This window comes from Sinocyclocheilus anshuiensis, unplaced genomic scaffold, assembly GCF_001515605.1.
Source record: "Sinocyclocheilus anshuiensis isolate Anshui unplaced genomic scaffold, SAMN03320099.WGS_v1.1 scaffold445, whole genome shotgun sequence".
NCBI lineage: Eukaryota > Metazoa > Chordata > Actinopteri > Cypriniformes > Cyprinidae > Sinocyclocheilus > Sinocyclocheilus anshuiensis.
In genome coordinates this window covers 501,043-510,850 of record NW_015540852.1, presented here as the reverse complement: position 1 = coordinate 510,850, position 9,808 = coordinate 501,043, and the positions used below count along the sequence as shown (strand labels likewise).

The 9,808-nt window shown below is 43.3% G+C and overlaps 1 protein-coding gene across 1 annotated transcript in view; it reads right to left on the bottom strand.

The window, feature by feature from the left end:
* The window catches only part of LOC107687767 (low-density lipoprotein receptor class A domain-containing protein 3-like), a 74,586-nt gene that overhangs the window by 33,664 nt on the left and 31,114 nt on the right, over nt 1-9,808 (bottom strand). The window contains exon 7 of the mRNA XM_016485222.1: nt 4,584-4,702. Coding sequence (XP_016340708.1) covers nt 4,584-4,702 — 119 coding nt within the window. The remainder of the gene's footprint in view (nt 1-4,583; nt 4,703-9,808) is intronic.

The following is a 9,808-nucleotide window of genomic DNA, read 5'->3' as shown; positions in this document are numbered from 1 at the left end:
ATAAAGCAAATCTGCAGGACCGGGCAGTTTTAGCAATGTGGTCTGAGAAATTCAGCTTATCATCAATCACAACTCCAAGGTTTCTAGCTGTTTTTGAAGGAGTTATGGTTGATGAGCCTAACTGGATGGTGAAATTTTGATAAAGTGATGGGTTTGTTGAAACCACAAGCAGTTCTGTCTTAGCCAGGTTGAGTTGAAGATGATGGTCCGTCATCCAACAAGAAATGTCTGTTAGACATGCTGAGATGCGAGCAGCTATCGTCGGATCATCAGCATGGAATGAGAGTTAGAGTTGAGTGTCATCAGCATAGCAGTGATATGAAAAGCCATGTTTCTGAATGACAGAACCTAGTGATGCCATGTAGACAGAGAAGAGAAGTGGTCCAAGAACTGAGCCCTGAGGCACCCCAGTAGTTAGATGTTGTGACTTGGACACCTCATCTCTCCAAGATACCTTGAAGGACCTATCTAATAGGTAAGACTCAAACCACTGGTGTGCGGTTCCTGAGATGCCATTTTCCAATAGGGTTGACAGGAGAATCTGGTGGTGCACCGTATCAAAAGCAGCAGACAGATCCAGCAAAATAAGTATAGAAGATTTGGAAGCCGCTCTTGCCAGTCTTAGAGCTTCAAGACTTCATTTAGCAGACACTTTTATCCAAAGCGACTTACAGTGCATTCAGGCTATACATTTTTTTACCAGTATGTGTGTTCCCTGGGAATTGAACCCACGACCTTTTGCGCTGCTAATGCAATGCTCTACCACTGAGCCACAGGAATTTATGAGTTGGGCAACGCGGTGGTGTCGCCAGTGCGACCACTCACAAAGGTTAGTCACACCGGCAGAAAATTTGGTCGCAGTCTGGAGCCCTGCCCACCACTGATGTCAATACGGTGGTCAGTATACCCAGCTCTGCGTCCTCAGCGCTCTCAAGCTCGGCGGCCTCGCCATTCTCAAGCCCGGTGATCTCAGAGTTTCTCCCACCTTCCGCTGCCCTTCCAGTAATGGCTGTCGCCATTTTGTGTGTCTAGGCCATAAACACTTCTGAGGTGGTGGAGTCTGCTACAGAACCAACTCCAGTCCATGAGTTTGCTCCAGAGCCCGCTCCAGTTCCTGAGTCAGCCCCAGAGCTCGGCTCCAGTCCAGAGCCTCAGAGCTCAGTCCTGCATTGTCTCTACTAAGTGAGTTCCCTGCCTATCCTGTTTTGATCACTAAAGTCATCCTAGAGCATCCAGCCTGTCCTGTTTTGACCACAATGGTCACCTGTGAACTCTCAGTCTGCCTTGATACGACCACAGAGATCATCTCTGAGGTTCCTGTCTGCCCTTTTGTGACCACGGAGGTCGTACCTGAGTTTCCTGTCTGCCCTGATGCAACCACGTGCTGTGTGTTTCAGTTCCACCAGATCTGCCCTGGGGGTCTCTGGTCATGTCTGCTCTGCTGTGGTGGTCATCTGCTCCACCTTGGTGGTCCTCAACTACACCTTGGTGGTCTTTGGGTCTCCTGTGGTGGTCCACACTGTTGTGGTGGTCTTCTGCTCCACCGTGGGGATCTTCAGTCCCATCTCCCAGCTGTGGTGGTCTTCAGCTCCGCCCTGGCGGTCTGTCACGATCACCAGCTGGAATACTTGTTTGTCTGTGTTTTCAAATCATTGTCGGCTCTTCCACAATGAAGTTATGAAATAAGCAAAACACTGGGAAATGTATCCTATCCAGAGAAGCTCTGATTCGTGGATGTGAACTCTTGATATCTGGCAACCGCACACATGAAAGCTCGTGTAGTAGAAGCGTGTACAGCAGTCTGCAATAATGTTTTGTCTCCTTTTTTTCAACTAAAAAAAAAAAATAACTTTACCATAATTTATTTTAATTTTTAATACATTTTAGTCTTGTCTTTTTTCGTCAACGATATTGCATGTTGATATAGTCACAGTTATCGCTTATTGACCTTATTGTCGTCTCGTCATCATCTCGTTGATGATGCTTGTCAACGAACATTTTTCATCATACTTTTCCTTAACTCAGTTGGCCCTCCAGATGCCCATCTCTCAGCCGGCCTTCCAGACGTCAGCAAGCCAGCCGGCGCTCCAGACGTTCTCAAGCCTGTCACTCACCCAAGTGATTTCAAGACAGCTAATCGTCCTGATGGTCTCTAGCCAACCAATCTGCCTGGGGTTAGAATAGATTCATCTGCTCGGATGTGGTGGACTTCAGCTCCACTGTGGGGATCGCTTGCTTGGCCAGCTCTAGCTCCACCATGGTGTTCTGTGGTGGCCTAGTGCTCTGCCATGGTGGTCACCAGCCCCACCTGATCTGCCGTGGGGACCTTCTGTCCCATCTGCACTGCTGTGATGGTTCCCAGCTCCACATGATCTGCCATGGTGTTTCCCTGCCCTGTTAAAGGGGTCTTCAATCCCCTTCTGCTCCACCCTGGTGGTCTTCAGCTCCATCGGTTGTACTGTGGTGGTCTTCTGCTCCACCATGGGGGGTCTCCAGTCCTGTTAGCTCTGCTCTGGCTTCCTGCCTGGCCAGCTCCGCTCTGGCACATCCTGTCCTGGTTTCTTCCTCCTTCCACTGCCCTGTTGGATTTATTTTGGCACAAGATCACCGCTTCTGGGAGTGGGGAGTACTGTCACAATCCTGTCACCAGCCCTGTCACCCTAGAATTACATTTCCCAGCATCCCTCCTGGTTCCCACCTGCACTCAGTCAGCCATCACCACACCTGCCACAGATTATTACCTCATCAAGACTCTCATATAAGCAGTCACTCTTCACATTTCCAATTTCCTGTTTTGTTGTTCTCTACAGTGTCTTGCACTGTGTAACTTTATCTGCTCGTTGACCCTTGTCTGTTCTTGTGACAACTTTCTTCAAAACCAAACATTTTTGTAAATGATATGATTACAGATAAAAAATAAATGTAATTTGTTTGACAGCAATTTTGCCAAAGCAAGACAATTACATGACTTTAAATGAATCTATCCCCAAAGGTTTTTGTTATAAACACAGCCTCATCTGAAAGGCAAAGAGGGAGGTGTTGCTACAATTTATAGTAATAATTTTTGAAACCAGAAATCCAGTTCCAATTCCTTTGAAGTGATGGTGCTTAATATAATGTTATCTAGTATAAACAATAATTGCCATTTGAAAGTTATACTGCCTACTGTATACAGTCCACCTGGGCACTACACAGATTTGATCAAACAATTTGCTGATCTGAATTAGTACTGTTTGCAGATAAAGTCTTAATTGTTGATGATTTTCATCAAAATAATCCTGACCTCTGCATCCTGGCCAAATTTGCCCATTGCCCTCTGACCATCATGGCTTCCTAATCATCCCCATATAATGATTGGCTTCATCACTCTCCCTGCGTTCCATTCGGAAGGGCTCATCCCTATGCCCTAATCCCCTCAAAGGGTTTACCTTCCGGAGTGAGAGCTTAGAAGGGTTGAAGGGTGTAGAGGACCAAACAACTGCTTCTTGAAGTGCCCTTCTGCGTCATCATCCCGTGCCCACACGGAGACGCCGTCACTATGGCTGCCGTTGCATCATCCAGGTGGATGCTGCACACTGGTGGTGGATGAGGAGATCCCCCCTCACAATGTAAAGCGCTTCGAGTGCTTAGAAAAGCGCTATATAAATGTAATGAATTATTATTATTATTATTAATTACATATCAATATTTGCTGAGAAAAAAAACTGTAAATGCCCCAAATAAACAAATAAAAATATTAATTATTGTCATAGACAGGGGCATTGAATAGACAACACAAAAGGTGTTTTCAAAAAGTCAGTTTTTGGCCAGATACTTGTACTTTCAATTGAGAAAAGTTTTCAATGAGTATCTAAACTTTCACTTAAGTATAATTTTTGAGTAATATTTACACCAGTTTTTTTATTTCTGTTCAAAATATTTACAAATTTGTTAACCATATTGTGATATATCTGCTATTAACTTTATAATGATCATGGTATTTAATCAGGCTACGAGTTTCCACCATGATAGTTTACGCTGCTAATAAGAAAACTGTGTCAGACTTTTTAAAACCATATCTGTATTAGGAAGACTTCTCCTCGCTGTCCTTGGGATTCTGCTTGGTCAGTTCTGGTGTGTTCTGCATTTCAAACAGCAATAGATTAACTGTGTATTTTGAATGGAAGTTTTCTCTCGCATTCTACGCAATCATGTTGTGCTTTGGTTCACTCTTTATGTTGCATGTTGGGAAACATACATTGAGACACATCCACCATGTTCTGCATTTTGGATGACGATAGCTCAACTGTGCATTTTTGAATGACAGTTTTCTCATTCATGCTCTATGCAACAACACCCTTCAGTTGACCATAACATTGTAGTTATGACAAGGTGTGCCCCATATCCACCACATTCTGTGCTTTGGGTGACAGCTGTCCAACTGTCCATTTTTACACTCACAGTAGTTTTCCTGAGTAGTGAATGAGATCCTGCATGGCTTGCCATACTCCATTTCTGTAGAAACTTTCTTCATATGAAAATCTAAATTGTTATGGCGTGCATCAGAAAAAAACAGCTGCTTTGTCTGAGCATGGGATACTCACTGCAGTTGTCTTCATCGCTGCCATCAGGGCAATCTTTGAAACCATTACACTGGAAGCGGCCAATAATGCAGTGAACCCCGTTTGCACAAGCAAAGAATGTGGGTGCACACTTTGACCACCTTCACTGTGAGGAAGCAAAAGAGGGAGAGAGAGAAACAGAAAGAAAAAAGTAAGTCGTTTGCAAACACAAAAGGAGTACATACACAATTAGATAAGTTTCAAACACAGAGAATCTGATAACACTGCTATGCTACATTCTGTTTTGCTACAAAAAGGCAAAAGATGCAACAATGAAAATACATCTAATTAAAGATAACTGAAAATACACAATCTTTCAAACTACTTTGTTGAACTATTTAACTATTTGATGAGATCCATATCAGTTTAAACTAGTAAGCATAAACAATTCATTCTCTCTCTTGAGAACAAAGAAATAAAATTCAAGCAATTGAAAGCTGCTACATTTATTCAGACAAGAGCAATGAGTTTTTGTTTTTAATTAATTTACAATAGCAAGTCTTATTAGACTACATTTACATTGCAACACTGCACATATGTATTTCAACTGACTGTTTTTTTTTTATCTATGACAAGATATGCTGTACATCAGGTGTTCCCAATCCTGTTCATGGATATCCACTTTACTTCAAAGTTCAGTTCTAACCCTGCTCCAACACACCTGTTTGTGATTATGAAGTGTTTCTGAAGATCTCATTGGTCTGAAGTACAAACACTGCTAGCAAAAGGTGCTGTATAAACGGTCCATTTTATCGAACAGCGAGTCAGGTTTTTACAGCCGCTACTTCCTTGTTCCCAAGAAAGATGGCGGGCTCAGACCAATTCTTGATTTCAGACATCTGGATCATGCTCAGATCCATGCACAAATATTCCCAGAGGACTGGTTTCTGTCTGTGGATCTGAAAGATGCATACTTTCACATCCAAATAGCCCCCCATCACAATCTGTTCTTGAGATTCGCATTCGAGGGAGTGGCCTATCAGTACACAGTGCAACCATTCGGACTGTACCTGGCCCTTTGCACTTTTACAAAGTGCACAGAGATGGATCTTTCCCCTCTGAGACAGATGGGAATCCACATCTTGAACTACCTCAACGACTGGCTGGTGCTAGCCGAATCATAACGGGTACTTATCACTCACTGGTCTTGTTGCTTAACCATTTGGAGCATTTTGGGCTGAGAATCAACAATCAAGCCAAGAGTTTTCTGTCTCCCAGACAGCGAGTGTCCTTTCTGGGAACAGCTATAGACCCAGTTCAAATGCAAGCCTGGATTACGCCGGCATGCTCCCCGAACATTCAAATAGTGGTGGCATTTTTCAAGTTGGGGACTACGCATCCCCTCAGGGTGTTTCAGAGGTTGCTCGGCCTCATGTCGGCCACCTCCTCAGTGATTCCCCTGGGCCTGGTACACATATTCCAATATTGGCTCAAAACTCATGTTCCGTCCCACACCTGTGCCACTATTATGTGAGGTTAATCCATCGCTGCATCAAAGCTGTGGCCCCTTGGAAAACTCCTCGCCTGTTTCTATCAGCCGTATGGCCGTATGCCGTTTGGAACGACCTCCAGGAGGAAAGTAGTCAAGACGGACACCTCCTGTTTGGGCTGGGGCGCTCTGTACGAGGGCAATCTGGCGTTTGGCTCCTGGTCGATCCACGAGCAATGCCTGCACATTAACTGCCTCGAAATAATGGCTGTTTGACTGGCCCTGAAAACCTTCCTGCCAGCCTTAAACGGGCACCACGTCTTGGTCCGGTCGGACAACATGACTGTTGTAGCCTATATCCATCGCCAAAGTGGCCTTAGGTCACGTTCCCTTTACAGCAGGGGTGTCAAACTCATTTTCACTGAGGGCCACTCCCCCCACCTACAATCCCTGCCGGTACGAGACTCGAACCCACAACCTTTGGGTTACGAGTCCAACTCTCTAACCATTAGGCCTTCCCTTTTAAAGTCAAGTATCTTCAAACACACGTCATTACATTAACTTTGTTAAAACCTTTTTTTGTTACATTTATTGCACAACAAATAATTGTGAGCTGCTAAGAACGTGTGACAGATATGGCATGAGTCCGGTCTCATGAAAATGCGTATCAATAGCATGATTGTCTGTTTCTATTTGGCATGCGATTTATATGCAGAAATTTACTTTGCCAAAGAGGCCTTAGGTCACGTTCCCTTTACAGCAGGGGTGTCAAACTCATTTTCACTGAGGGCCACTTCAACATTATGGCTGCCATCAAAGGGCCGATTATAACTGTAAGACTGTACAAATGTTACTAACATATTGTTAAATAACTGTTTCTTTATTTTATTATTACTTATTTAAGTTACAAAATTTGCATAGACGTATTATATGTAATTGCTCTGTTATTTTAACATAAGTGACCCATACTTGGAATTAGAAGACTGTACAAATGTTACTAACATATTGTTAAATAACTGTCTCTTTATTTTATTATACTTATTTAAGTTACAAATACTGCATGCATTTGCATAGATGTAATATATGTAATTGCTCTGTTATTTTTTAAATAAATCCTTTTAATTTATCAGGTTAAGAAATCCAAATTACTCTATAAATCAAAGTAAATAATAAAGACAAGTATCATCAAACACAAGTCATTACATTAACTTTGTTAAAAACTTTTTTTGTTACATTTATGGCACAACAAATAATTGTGAGCTGCTAAGAACGTGTGACAGATATGGCATGAGTCCGGTCTCATGAAAATGCGTATCAATAGCATGATTGTCTGTTTCTATTTGGCATGCGATTTATATGCAGAAATTTACTTTGGCGTGCATATGATACGCACGTGTTTGTAGTAGAACAAAAATAAGTGGTGGTACTCAACCCCACTCCCCGACCCAAAAATAAATAAATACAAACTAAAGTACTAAAAAAGTACTTTTTAATTTTCATAATTCGCAATGAATGTATATAGTGCCACAATAAATAGTTAAATTCATTAATAATTGTTTGCAATTCAATTCACGTTTATTTGTATAGCACTTTTCATGATACACTGTTGCGAAGCAGCTTCACAGAAATGAACATTTCTACATTACATTTAGTAGTTTACAGCATTTCACAAGTCAATCTGCGATACCAAACAGGAACACAGGGGGATGCCAAAAGACCACTAAACGAGCTACCTTGACCTGACTGATCCAGATTTACTAAACCACTACTGCGTAAACTAAAACTCCTTCAGCCAGCATCCAGTATAAAACACTCGTGCTTTTAAGCTAAATAGCTTGCTGATTTTTTTTTACTGACATCTGTACGTGAGTACTATTATCTCCGCTATCTCTGATGACATCGGCCTGTTTTATCTGCATTAGCGCTGTTTTGAACTTACTGTTTGAATGCATTCGCTTACTGGATTCTTAGACTTTCCAGGACTTTACCGGTTGATCTGATCGCAAAAAACCTGCTTCTTTTCATTTTTATAATGTATTGTTTTCGTAAAAATGTACTTATTTAAATTAGTAATTATTATTTTATTACTCTACGCTAGGGTGACCACCTGGCTATAGATGTGTTGCAGGACAGTAGATGTGATTTTACGGGACAATGCGGGACATGTGCGAAACAGATACATTTATTACTGTTATGCTATGTAAATAGGCTACTGATTTACATCGTTGGCATATATGCGCCAATTTTCTGCCGGTGGATACCCACACTCCAGGTTGCGTTTATTAAACTCGGGAGAGAAGATTTTTGAGTGCACACATGTAATGTCTGACTGATAGAGAGCGCGTCCGTTTTCTGTGAGAGTGAATGAATGGGAATCCACCTGCAAGCAGAGAGATTTGCGCTCGTGCATTTGATACGCTCTCGCATAGGCAATACGTGCTCTGGACATTTGTCATTAAAATAACTCCATAGAAACTGCCTCAAACTAACTATTAAAACGAGAAGAAAGTCGTGTCTGAAAGCTGCAATCGATTTTTTTTTTAATTTCTTAAATTAAAGGAGAAAGGCGGTGCTCGAGCACTTGATGAGGTCCGATTTATTCCTTTGAGCCTTCCACGCAGTCATCATCAACAGAAAACCCCCACACCCGTAATCCTAACCATTGCGTATCATATGCACACCAAAGTTAATTTCTGCGAATAAAAACAACGGCAAATAGAAACAGAAACTTGTGGTATTGGTACACACTTTCATAATTTATGATATAAAGCTGCATAGATTTTTATTTTAAGACAATCATATGCTCTCGCGGGCCACATAAAATGATGTGGCGGGCCGGAATAGGCCCACGGGCCTTGAGTTTGACACATGTGATATAGAGACTGTTCCCCGAATTAGCAAATACAAAAGATGTCCAAAACAATTTAAGGGTAACAATTTAATTGATGTTCAATTTGATGTTTGGCGACTGCTACAAGCTCTACTACAATGGCGAACGATCCACCCAGAATGGCATGGGAATCGCGGTCAGTGAAAAGCTGCGGGATAGCGTCGTCGAAGTCAGCCGGGTGTCCGACCGGCTTATGTCCATCAAGATCGCCTCCGGATCGACGTCGATGCAAGTTGTCTCGTGCTATGCCCCGCAAACTGGGTGCGTGACCGACGTTAAGGACGCGTTCTGGGAGAGCCTATAAGCCCATCTTCGATCAATCGACCCGGAAGAACGCCTGGTGCTTGGTGGAGACCTGAATGGACACGTCGGGTCGGAACGAGATGGATACAAGCGAGTACACGCAAGGGTATGGCGGGCAATGACGACTGCGCCGAGGCCCACGATCTTGCTGTGGCCAACACCTTCTTCACGAATAGACTGGCGCATCTAATCACCTACAGCAGCGGTGGAAGAACGACCCAGATCGATTATTGGATGCTCAGACGGCGCGACCTGAAACTGGCAACCAACGCTAAGGTGACCTCGTCAGATAACATTGGCCCACAACACCGGCTCCTTGTTATGGACATCCAATTGGACCTCGGACAGCATCGGCGAGCGTGGACGACCGGGACAGAGCGGATCAAGTGGTGGAAGCTCCCTGAAAACAAGGATCAACTAAGGGGCTCCCTCAGACTCAACGATGTGGACCTTGACCAGGTGGTGGATGCCATCTGGAGCAACGTGGTAGGCCGAATCCACGAAGCAGCGAGTTGCGCCCTTGGAAAGACGAAGCCGGGAAAGCGGATGATAGACAAGCAAATTTGGTGGTGGAACGACAAAGTG